This window comes from Schistocerca americana, chromosome 4 (genome assembly GCF_021461395.2).
Source record: "Schistocerca americana isolate TAMUIC-IGC-003095 chromosome 4, iqSchAmer2.1, whole genome shotgun sequence".
Lineage (NCBI taxonomy): Eukaryota > Metazoa > Arthropoda > Insecta > Orthoptera > Acrididae > Schistocerca > Schistocerca americana.
The window spans coordinates 293,337,805-293,350,357 of record NC_060122.1 but is presented as its reverse complement, the minus strand read 5'-3'; the positions used below and the strand labels follow the sequence as shown (position 1 = coordinate 293,350,357).

Genomic DNA, 12,553 nt, shown 5'->3' with positions numbered 1-12,553 from the left:
TTTGCAGAACAACCTGCAGAGAATTGATGATTGGTGCAGGCACTGGCAGTTGACCCTGAACGTAAATAAATGTAGTATATTGCGCATGTATAGGAAAAGAAATCCACTACCGTACAACTACACTATTGATGACAAACAGCTGGAGACAGCATCTGCCGTAAAATATCTAGGAGTAACTATCCTGAGCGACCTTAAGTGGAATGACCATATAAAACATACAGTGGGAAAACCAGACACCAGACTCAGACTCATCGGAAGAATCTTAAGGAAATGTCCATGAAAGAAATGGCTTATAAGGTGCCTGTTTGCCCAATTCTTGAGTATTATTCATCTATCTGGGACCCCTATCATGTACGACTGATAGACAAAATAGAGAAGATCCAAAGAGCGGAAATAGAGAAGATCCAAAGAGCGGCACATTTCGTCATGGGATCGTTTAGCTGGTGAGAGAGCGTTACGGAGATGCTAAACAAACTCCACTGGAAGAAGTTACATGAGAGGCATTGTGCATCATGGAGAGAGTTACTATTGAAGTTTTGGGACAGCACTTTTCAGGAGGAGTCAGGCAACATATTACTTCCTGCCACGTACATCTCACATATTGAACACAAGGAGAAAATTTGAAAAATTAGAGCCAATACAGAGGCTTACCAACAATCATTCTTCCCACACACTATTTGCAAGTGGAACAGGGTTGGAGGGATCAGACAGTGGTATCAAAAGAACCCTCTGCCACACACCATTAGGTGGCTTGCAAAGTGTGATGTAGATGTAGATGTATTGTAATTTTATGAGCACTGCTAGAATTGCCGGCCAGTACTTACCTTCAGGAGGTGAGACATTTGTACATATATAAAAATACACTATAATATCCTAGGATTCAGAGCGATTAGTTTCTTCCCCAGGGGAGAAGAGAGCAGCAGATTAGAAAAGGTTGAGAAGGAAAGGGAGGTCATTAGATTCCAGAATGAGAGGGCCCCAAGGCCTTAGCAACATTTTTATTATTGTTTATATGCCTATGACTACTGCTCATCCCAAATATATTGTGAGTTGTTACCTTTACTCCTTCCATTATTTACAGTCTACCAAGACCCTTCCAGTAACACAGTCCTTTCTCCTTTTGTTCCTTTATTCATCCATTCAGTCATACAAAGTCTGTTCAAAAAAATTTTGGAACTTCGTCCACAAAATTTTTCTACAGTTATCTTTTACTTATTATGCATGGTCTCTTTCGAAATACTCTCCTCCACAATTGATACACTGCTCCCAATGCCGATTCCACTTCCCAAAGCAGTTTGGTATGCCTCTTGCTGGATCGCATGAAGTGCAGACTGCAAATTTTCTTTTATCTTGTCTATCATTGCAAATCTTCATCATTTCAATGGGGTTTTCAACTTTGGAAATAAGAAAAGTCTGCAAGGGCCAGATCTGTAGAGTACAGAGGATGAGACAGCACAGTGATTTCATTTTTTATGCAATAGTCATGCACCAACAGGGATGAATGTGAGGGGGTATTGTCGTGATGCAACAGCCATGAGTTGTCTCACCACATTTCAGACAGTTTCCTTGTCACATTTTCTCACAGGTGTTGCAACGTATCCTGGTAGTACCACTGATTAACAGTTTGTCCCAGTGGAACAAATTCATTATGAAATAATCCTTCACAGGAAGTCAAACAAAACTATCAGCATGGCCTTACTTATTAAACACAGATGTGTGCAGGGATGCCAACCACATTTCACCCTAACACACCACTGACATGAAATTATGACTGTTCTGGAATTTTTTGAATAGACCTCATATTTATTCATTCATCATGTTGATCCCACCCACAACGTGGATGATGTGAGAAAGGTCAAGGTATGCATTAAGAAAAGGCAAGGACATCATAAAAACTTACTCTGTACACAGTAAACAATCATGGTAGTGCTTAATGCTATTCATGCATATGCCAGGTAAATTTGACTAAGTAAACTAGAAAGAAAGCTGCTTAAAAAACAAATAAATAAATAAAAACACTGCTGCTTCCTCAGTTATATTAAAAACTTAACTAGGAAACCCACATCGTAGGAACTCTCACATGGCAACAGGGCCTCTGACAATCCTATATGTAGTATGCTAGTCTACCAGTACCTAAAGAGTTTTGGAAGACATGTGCATAGTGTTAAACCTTGGTAAACCTACGTTCAAAACAGTCTTAGCCCAGGCCTGAGTGCTTCTAAATCTTACAACCGGGGTTCAACACACTGATCATGCGTCAGGAGTGCCCTCATGTTAGTACTGCCATTTAGCAGTCAGTCAGTCTGTCTTAGTCACTCATAACTGTGTAGTCCAGAAAACAGGTTTCAATTCACTGCCTGCAGTGCACACTGGTCAGCAGCCCATCCTTATTTGCTCTCTATTATTTATTTATCATATGACATGCATTAAGAGTTTCTAAATGACAAGAATAGCAACACATACACAAAAATTACTGAACTACTGCATATCAATAGCTCAACACAGCTCTCCAGCATAACATAACACAAATGGCGATTGTTACATCAAAATTGTTCTTTGGGGCTATTAATAGCCTGAACATCTTGACTGGACTTTGAAATCTACCTTGGTTGGTTCACTTAATCCTCATTGAGATGTAATTAAACGCTCTCTCTCCAGCTATTATTACTCACTTTTTTCAGTTTTAAGTTTTTTAATGAAGATATTACACATATCGTGTACTCTTTTTACTGTTACTGAACTGTTTTTTTGGCTTCCTAACTCGTTCCATCTGGTTCAAAATAGCTGCTTCAACTTTTTGTCCAATGCTAGTAATTAATCAAAGACACTGTATAAATGTAATCAATAATGAAACAACATTTGTTAGTGGCACCAAGTATCAGTAATAACAGTTTTGCCTTCTTCCAAGGAAGCATCTGGTTATTTGTATCACATGATTTAGGGAAATTGTGGAAAATTAAAATGGCTCAATGGGGGTATAAAAACTGTTCTTCTCAAAAGAAAAGTGTCTTACTACTGTGTTTTCTTGTACAGGGCAAAAGAGTAAAAAATATTAATTAAAATCAGATTTCCATAAAACAAGTCTACATGAGGCAACTTCATTTAATAAGCAAATAACTTACAGCTATGACTTCATCAGATGCACTATTCTTTTCATACTCCATTCCTTCATCAAAGGTTTTTGCATTGAAGGCACTGTTATAAACTGAATCCCTGTCTGCTAACATACATGCTTGTGGGAACTTCACTAAAGACGAAGCAAGCTGGACTGCTTGACCCAGGGCTGGAAGTAAACAGTAATTATGTAGCATCTAATTATACAAAATGGCTACCAAAATTCAAATTGAAAGAGCACATGCACAGAACACAAATAACTCTTTAATTTTGTGCATATTCTCACTAATAATATTCTGGTATAAAACCAGAACAAAAATATTTAAAAATTGAATCTTTGGACCAGATTACAATAAAATACGGAGGAAAGAAAAATGATGTGTGTGTAAGCGCATTATGACAATCTAAAGTATCTTCTTTTGCCATCTCTCTAATTATTGTAATTAAACTGAAAATAAGCAAAGTAGCACATAACATACATAAAAATATGTAAATTAATATGATAAAGTCAATGGAAGACTTATAGAAGTTGCACACAGCATATAGAACTGGCAGCTGCACTGTATTTATGGTTGATCTGAAGATATTCAAAATTTGAAAGAAACTGTTAATCATTATTATGACAAAGGCAAAAACAGACCTGCCACAAGGATATATCTTGAACTGACACCTTGTCAAGCGCTCATAAACATGGAAAACACTGAAATTTTTCATTTTGGATGAGCTGTCCAGTTCACATTCTGTTTAATGGAAGCAATGTTAGATTAAGAAGATATCTTAGAAGAGAATCAAGTACAAGTTTGTAACTATAGTCAACATAATTGTCTCGGGAGAATTCAGCAACTTTGTACAAGTAGATATTTAAGATAATTCTCATTTATTGTTCTGTCTCAGTTGCACACGTTTTTGATTCAATAACATGTTTCAATCACTCTGGATCATTTTCAAATAAAAAACAAGGTAAAACCAAATATGTACCATCTAATATTTTATAACAGTAGAAAAGAAAATAGTTGTACATAAATGTAGAATTTACCTGAATAGTTGCATCAGCAACCCATCTTGTCTGAATATCAGAATACTGTGTTTTGCAACTCGGTCAATGTTTTAAACAGATAGATACACATTTGGAAGAGCTGCACAATGAACCTAAGGGCACCTCCTGACAATGATTGATTGAGATTTTTACACACTGTCTGCAAGAGCCTGGCAATACATTACATCAGCAGCAGAATTATTTTATCAAGTGCATTTTTTTAGAAACTTTGAAAGTCTATTCCAATTGACCACCTCACCACAACACATGTATGATCAACAGCCCCACTCACCCAGAAGAGACAGCAGCAATACATCAGCTCATGCACTGTTCTAGCAGCAGGCTGGCATAGAGACAGGCTTTGTACATACTGCAAAATTATCTGCTCTACAATGCCACCAGCACAAGCAAATGCAGTTAACCATGAATGTCACACCATGTCCCTATAACTTTAGTTGCTACACTTTCATAATTTATTGTTTTACATTTTTTATTGGCTTTGTACTTTCAATGTCTTCATTTTTTTATTTCATAGTATTTACTGACTCTTCATGCAGTTCTAGGTTCTCTACATAATTCCACTTCTGTAATTTTACGATCTTTATGTTTTTCACTATTTATACATCCATCATACTAGGCCTACACTTTTAACATTTTAATGAAAAAAATCTTTATACATTTGTATATTTTCAGAGTAACAACTTATGACTTTATACTTAAAAAGTTTCACACTTTGAATATCTTCAGACACTTGTTAGTTTTAGCTAGTTCCAATTTCAAAATCTGCTGTTCTATCCACTTTTACAGATTTATGCATCTAGTCTGGTATCTTACCAGACTTTTTTTTTTACATTATTCACTTTTTGCAGCCTTAGTCTCTTGTTGAACCCATAGCATCCCTGCCACTATTCCTCTCCCTCCCACCCCCTCCGTCATCTTCTTTGCCAACTCGCAATCCCTCCCTCACTCCATTTTATAATTCCTTATTTTATACTGTTTATATTTTAGATACACATTGTTCTACACTATTAGTCTTTCAATGAGAATTTTTACATCACGTTCTATAATTTTAAAATGACCTCTCTTGTTTAAATTCATGACTTCCCCACCATCCCCCCCCCCCCCCTACTTCTTTTTCCCTCCTACAATTAGTCTCACTCCATTTCCGCTCCCCCCTCTCCCGCTGCCTCCAACATCTGCCTATTTAAAACATTGACCAAAGTTGCAAAATACAGTACTCTGATACGTTGTTCTGAGTAGACAAGGCAGGTTGCTGATGCAGTTCTTAGGTAAATTCTACATTTATGTATTATTCCTTTGTTTTCTACTTTTGTCAAATATTAAATGGTATACACAATGAAGAGCCGAAGAAACTGGTACACCTGCCTAATACTGTGTAGGGCCCCTGCGAGCAAGCAGAAGTGCTGCATCATGACATGGAATGGACTTGAATAATGTATGAAGTGGTGCTAGAGGGAACTGACACCATGAAGCCTGCAGGGCTGTCCATAAATCCATAAGAGTACAAGAGGGTGGAGATCTCTTCTGAACAGCATGTTGCAAGGCAGAGTTGTATCCAGACATATCAGGGGTCCTATATCTCTCCAGCTACAAATGTCCCACTCTCGTAAAATGGTTGTTTGCAAAAATCCCACTTCATCGCTATCTTGGAGATGCTGTGTCCCATCACTTGGGCACTGACTGTAACACCACATTCAAACTCACTTAAATCTTGATAACCTGCCATTGTGTAGCAGCAGTAACAGAACTAACAACTGTGTCAGAGACTTGTTTTCTTATATAGGCATTGCCGACCACAGTGTTGTCTTCTGCCTGTTTACATATCTCAGGATTTGAATATGCATGCCTATACCAGTTTCTTTGGTGCTTCAGTGTATTTAGTTTTACTTTGTTTTAGATCTGAAGATGATGCAGAGTGATCAAAACATGCAATCAAATTAAAAAGTGTGCAACTGAGATGGAACAATAAATGAGAATTATCTTAAATATCTGCAAGTTTGTAAGTTGAAACTTATTTCTCTAAATCAGTTTAATATAATTTTTGATCACTTCTCCTAACTGCATGTGAGTCTTTATAATGTCTGATGATGTCTCCAGCAATATTAGTATGTTCTAGAAAGGTCAGTAGACATATAAACAAGCCTAAAAAAGTGGTCTGATGTTTTCCTGGTAAATTTGTAACTTGTAGAATTCTTGGGTGTCGCCTGTGTCATATCATAACATCTCCACAATACTCCAGCAGACTCACCACCATCTTCAGGTGGTTCCTGATCTTTTTTATGATTATTTCTCTGCTCATGTTGGCATCCTATACACACTGGCCATTACCCTCTCCATCACTCCACTCCTGTCACCATCCGTGCAGCCGCTACAGTGGGTGGTGATGAGGAGAGCAATGCCCAATTTGTCCACAGCTGGACGTTGCCAGCCTCACCACTCACAATGGTGACTGCACAGATAGTGACAGGAGCAGAGTGAAGGAGAGGGTAACAGCCAATGAATGTAGGATGCCAACACAGGCAGAGCAGTAGTCATCAGGAACCAAGTGAAGTTGGCAATGAGCCTGCTTGCTGAAATATCATGGTGAACTTACAATGTGATCCAGTTGAACACGTGAAAACTCTACACACCTAAAAATGTCGCTAAGCTTCTGGACAATAACGGGTAGGTCCTCTCAGTCTTGAGTCTGAGTGACCTATCCTTCCTTTTCAATATGCCTTAGACCATAGATAGAAGCCCATATAACAAAAATCATCAAGGATGTCATGCGGTTGCTGCTTCCATCTATATACAGCCATGCTACCAACTGTGACATCACTGATGCCCACTCCAATGACATATAAGATAATGTTTAAGTTGTGTGCCTGCCTCAACCAGAATCACTGTGTCCTGTATCCCAAGTTGTGGTTTAGCTGCGCAGTGTCATCTTTATTGGGGATGTTGTCATCTCTATAATTTCTTTTATTATGCTTTTCCATAGACATTTTTAAGTTAATAACGTAAGCCTTGTCAAAAGCAATTCATTGCCTGTTTTCTAGAGCATGTTCTGCTACCATTGATTTCTGAGGCTATTGTAGGTGGAACACATCTCATATTCTATCTGGAGCTATTCAAGAGTACACACAGTCCATCTCACATAAAACTGTCCACACCACATGACATTTAGTATATTATGGGGATTGTGAGGCCTACATCGCCTTTTACTGGCCTCACAAATTGCCAAATTTTTGTTGGAGCCCTGAAGACTAAATCCATTTTACACATCTTCAGGAGCCGGCTAACCTTTTCAGTCACAGTTTCCCTCAAATACTTTCTGTAAGTGGCTCAGTTCTTGTGGCAGGACCTCTGTGCATCATGAAAAAGCTGTCCCAGATGCTGGTGCTTCCCTGGCATATCCTCTTGAAAATAAAATTTCTTAGAGAGGATCACAATAAAAGTAGTTGCTGTGAAGTTTTCAAACTGAATATTGTTCCAAATTTAACTTTAATTAATATTTTTTTACTCTTTGAAGATACTGGGTCAATTCTAGTCAATTCTAGTAATGTGAAAACATGAAACAATATACTGTGTGGATTTTTAAAAGATGAGACACTTAAACTAGTCTATGTGAAGTAACAGAATAAAATGCACAGAGAGAAAGGATGAATTTAAATTGTTTATGATAGGAACAAATTGTGTCACTGTATGCAGAGCACACACATTGAAGTACGGAAGTTGCCATTCTTTATTTGCTTCCTTCACTAACTGAATGCTAAGACTATATAAAAAGAACTTCATACTGTTTACCTGTTCCACAGGCAACCACTCGATTTGCAAGACCCCACTCAAAGGCTTCTTTGGCTTTAATTGGTCGTCCTGTTAGAATCAAATCCAGTGCTCGTGACAGGCCAACCATTGCTTGTAAGCGGACAGTGCCACCATCTACAAGTGGTACACCTGTGAAAAACAAGATTTGTTCAGATGTAGATGTGCAGTCATTCAAATATATAAAGAAGTAGAGATTACGTCCAGTCCCCAGTATCTGATTTGCTTGCTATATTAAATTATTAATCTACATAATGCATACCTATTTCAGAATGGAGTGATGTGAAGATTGCAGTTTGGTATTTTGCTGGGAAGACTGTAATAGGGAAGTAACCCGGGAATTTATTGAGGCTGCCTCATGCAATAGCATGTTATGTTGAAGAGGCGACTTAATCACTCATTAATCCTTGTGTCCACACAAAAAAATTATACTTTCTTCTATAAACTGGTTACTAGAGGAACCCAATGAATTTATTGTTGTTAGCCACTCAGCTCTGGGTGTACATCACTACAACAGTGCATTCTAATTCTTGCTGGCTATTGTTGCACATTATGAACTATTCGTTATAGTGTAAGCTTTGCTACAATGAACCTCAAATCTGAATTCTCATTGATGATATATGAGAACTCTCTGAATCTGAATACAGTGGATTAAACTTTGAAGCAAAAGAAATTAAATTCGAAAGCTTCAAATATTGAAGATGCCATTGATGCTTGGAATGATACTGAAGTTGAGATAAGAGTAGTGATGAAAATGATAGAGTTGACAATAACAGTGAAGCAATTTTGTTTTTTGCAGGCATTCTACATGGTAAAGATGGAACTGAATGGCATAAGGAATCTTTTGTGACTTTAAAGTTATTCAAACATAATATTTTGTGGGGAGGGCTGATCTATAATGTGCAACAAAAATTCTTTTTATAGAAGACACCTTCAAGAGTATATTTATGGATGAAATGCATGACACAGTAGTATGCGAAACCAACAGGAAGGCAAATCAGGTACAACAAAATTTGGAAAGAGCAGCAAAAGTATGGAAGCCATTTACAACTGAAGAATTTTATGCCTATCTTCATATACTGATTACAGCTGGAGTAAGATTCTGTAGGCAACGGCCTTGCCGCAGTGGATACACCGGCTCCTGTAAGATCACCGAAGTTAAGCACTGCTGGGTTTGGCTGGCACTTGGATGGGTGACCATCCAGGCTACCATGCACTGTTGTCATTTTTTCGGGGTGCACTCAGCCTCGTGATGCCAATTGAGGAGCTAATCAACTGATTAGTAGTGGCCTTGGTCAAGAATACCATCGTACCGACCGGGAGAGCGGTGTGCTGACCACACGCCCCCCCTATCCGCATCCTCATCTGAGGATGACACGGTGGTCGGATGGCCCTGATGGGCCACTTATGGCCTGAAGATGGAGTAAAATTCTGTAACAGTGAACACACAAAGCAAATGTGGAAAACAAATGCATTTCCTCTGTATTGTGCAAGTTTAGCCCTCAAAAGGTCTTGGCCAAAAAGCCGATTTTTAGGATTTGACAATGTGAACACTAGGGCTGAGCGTTTGAAAAGTGACAAAGCTACTGCAATATCTGACATATTTGAAATACTAAATTTAATCTTCGATAAACTATTTGCCTCCTGATCGTTTCACTGTTGATAAGCAGCTTTCCCCTTACAAAGGAAAGACAAGATTTACTCAATACTGTAGTGGCACCACAGTTAGATTTGGTACAACATTTCTGAGCACACAAGTTACAGCCAGGTGTGGGCCTGTTGACAGTAAGTTATGCTACCTGCTGTTGTGAAGTAGAATGGAGGCCACAGGGCCATCAAACTGCTGAAAAGAGTTAACGCAGTGGTTTGCATGGTGCAAGTTACAGCAGAAAGGGCCCACTATCGCAACTTAATTGTTATGAGTACATGACTCGGAGCAGCGTGTTAGCAAAACAGAGGCACACAGCCATGTATAAGTAGGTGCTGGTTCACTAACAAGGCATTCAAGTGTGACAGCTCTCCTGGATAGCGGGGCATGTCACACCACCAGCTACTTACAGCAGAAGATGGGGTGCCAGCGTTCCAGTCCACAGTGGGTCGCTGGTTCGAACTTCTGAAGCCAACGCGGGGCATTCTAGTGCGGCAGCTCTCCTGGATGGTGGGGCATGTCACACCACTGGCTACACACAGCAGCAGATGGGGCACCAGTGTTCCAGTCCCCAGATGGTTGCTGGTTCGACCCTCTGAAGCTGACGCGGGGTCCGTAGCCATCCAGCGACATGCCACTCCACGGCTCACTACTGTGGGCAGTCGTCTTGGCTCCCAACATGCACCGGAGACATCCAGAGTGAGGGCCACAGATTCGTACACCGGATTGTGGGCACTCGATGTCACTGCGTTCTTAGATATGCTGGCGAGGGAGCGCGCCGCGGGTTGCTTTGCAGCAGGTGGCACTGAGGTGGCAGAGGCGAAGGCCGCTGAGTCGGCTGCTGGCACATCCTGACAACGCCGCAACTCTGCTGCCGTACAAGGCCAACACATAGCAGTGCATGCATGGGTCACTGAGGCAGCCATTCCGTGCTAAGACATTTCGCAGACAGCGAAGTGGTGTCCTCAGCATTGCTGGCCCCGGTGGCGCAGACTGAGAGAAACGGGGCGCTGTAGTTGGAAACAATAAATCACTTGGAAAGCTCGGACGAGTCTTAATACAGTGCCTTCTACCTCTTCCCGCTACATTTGGTGTTGCTGTTACATTCGGTGGCAGAAGTTGCCACTACATTTAGTGTCAGAATAGTGAACATTGGCTGTACAGTACGACATTTGAGTCGACCGCCTGCATTATAGTCACAAGATGTGGTGAGTTTTGGCCAGTTTTCTTTTGAGTGTTGGACATTTTCTTTCATTTTTGTGTTTTTGGGTATGGCTCTATGCAGGCCATTGTAGATGTTTTGCTTGGGCGTAGTATTTTTTGTTGTCAGAGTAAGTGTTAGTGTATTTGGGGCAGTAAGATTTTTTTTCATGACATTTAATTACTTTTGTATTGGTTTGCGTATGACATTGATGTGTATGATGGTACTGAGGTGTAGGGAGTCGGGCTATTTTTGTACTTAATTGTATTGTTTTGAGATTAACGGGGAACAAAAGCAACACAGTGGCAGAGTCAGGAACGCGAGGTGTGTTGGAACCAGAAGCGGTACGGATTTTGTTGGAAAAGGTAGCACAACTGACAGCAGACTATACACAGTTGAGAAGTGAATTAACAACTAGAAATGAGTGGGAAACCGCATCGGATCAGTCGTTTTGGCCTAAGGTGCCGCAGCAGGAGATTGATCCAGTTACCACGAGTTTGATTACTCTCTTTTCTGACAAGGCATCTGAGGATGTGTGTGTGTTTGTGGAGGACGTGGCAACTTCAGCCGTGATGAGCAGTTGGTCGGATGAACAGTCGCCAAGATTAGATTAATGGGTGAAGCGAAGACATATGTAAGGTGTTCTGAGGCCTCAAGGAAGACAGGACAGTTTAAGCAGTTGAAGGAGTGGCTTTCACAAAGGTTCAAGAAACAGAATAGTGCTCGGTGCTTTAGGGAGAGGTTGAGTACAATGACAAAGAGACAGGGGGAGACGGTAGAGAAATTTGCAGACAGGATAATAGAAATTAATGAGTATACTTATGAGTTGGGTCAGAGTGAATGGTATTTTGTTGCAGAGGGCTGAGCAAAGGGCACTTGATGTATTTTTGAGGGGGTTACCGGCACATGTGTCACGGAAAGTGTGTGAAGGGACTCCGAAATATTTGTATTCGGCCGTTTAGCTGGCAATCCAATGTGAGGAAATATACCTGGCAACAGGGGTATGTGATTGACAAGCAGTATTTACAGCAGGAATAAAATGTTATAGGTGTGGTCGTACAGGAGATGTGCAGAGGCAATTTACCTAGTCACCAAGGAATAGAGGAAGGCGTGGAAATCAGCAGTGTGGAGGATGGAGAAGGTGAGTTAGTAGGGCTGGACAATTGTTAAACAGCAGAGGGGGCCCACGACCCACCTAAGGGAGCTCTCGTTTAATTTCAATGCTACAAATACGTATGCAGAGGTGGAATGTTCAGTGGTAGGATCCGTAGGAACTAAAAAGTTTAAGATTTTGTTGGACACAGGGGCGCAAGTGTCAGTAGCTACTAAGAGTTTAATGGGACAAAGGAAGTTAGACCCACCAAGTTATAGGATGCGTGGAGTGGGGGATAAGGAGGTCACACCATTGGGGTCAGCGACAGTTGACTTCCACGTAGGGAAAGTCTGATTTGGTGCCTGCATGGAGGTAGTACCATGGGTAAGTGAGGGCTATGACATGAACCTAGGAGTAGATTTCTTGCATCAACATCATGCCGAAATTGACCTTGGACAATGAACTGTGGAACTTGGTGGAATGTTATTTCAGCTAGGGGAAACTGTTGTCGAAGCAGAGCTGTTGCGAGAGGTGTTCAACATAATGAACAAACCAATTGAACTGCTTGAGTGTGTGTCTGGTGGCACCGGGCAGTCGCTTTGGATAAGTGTGGAGTCGAATGTACCTGTGGGTACA

The 12,553-nt window shown here is 40.5% G+C and overlaps 1 protein-coding gene across 1 annotated transcript in view; it reads right to left on the bottom strand.

Annotated features, from left to right (window-relative positions):
* Nucleotides 1-12,553, bottom strand: part of LOC124612705 (probable enoyl-CoA hydratase echA8) — a 69,155-nt gene that overhangs the window by 10,962 nt on the left and 45,640 nt on the right. The window contains exons 4-5 of the mRNA XM_047141052.1: nucleotides 7,958-8,107; nucleotides 3,123-3,283 (exon numbers count right to left, since the gene is read on the bottom strand). Of these exons, the coding sequence (XP_046997008.1) occupies nucleotides 3,123-3,283; nucleotides 7,958-8,107 (311 nt within the window). The remainder of the gene's footprint in view (nucleotides 1-3,122; nucleotides 3,284-7,957; nucleotides 8,108-12,553) is intronic.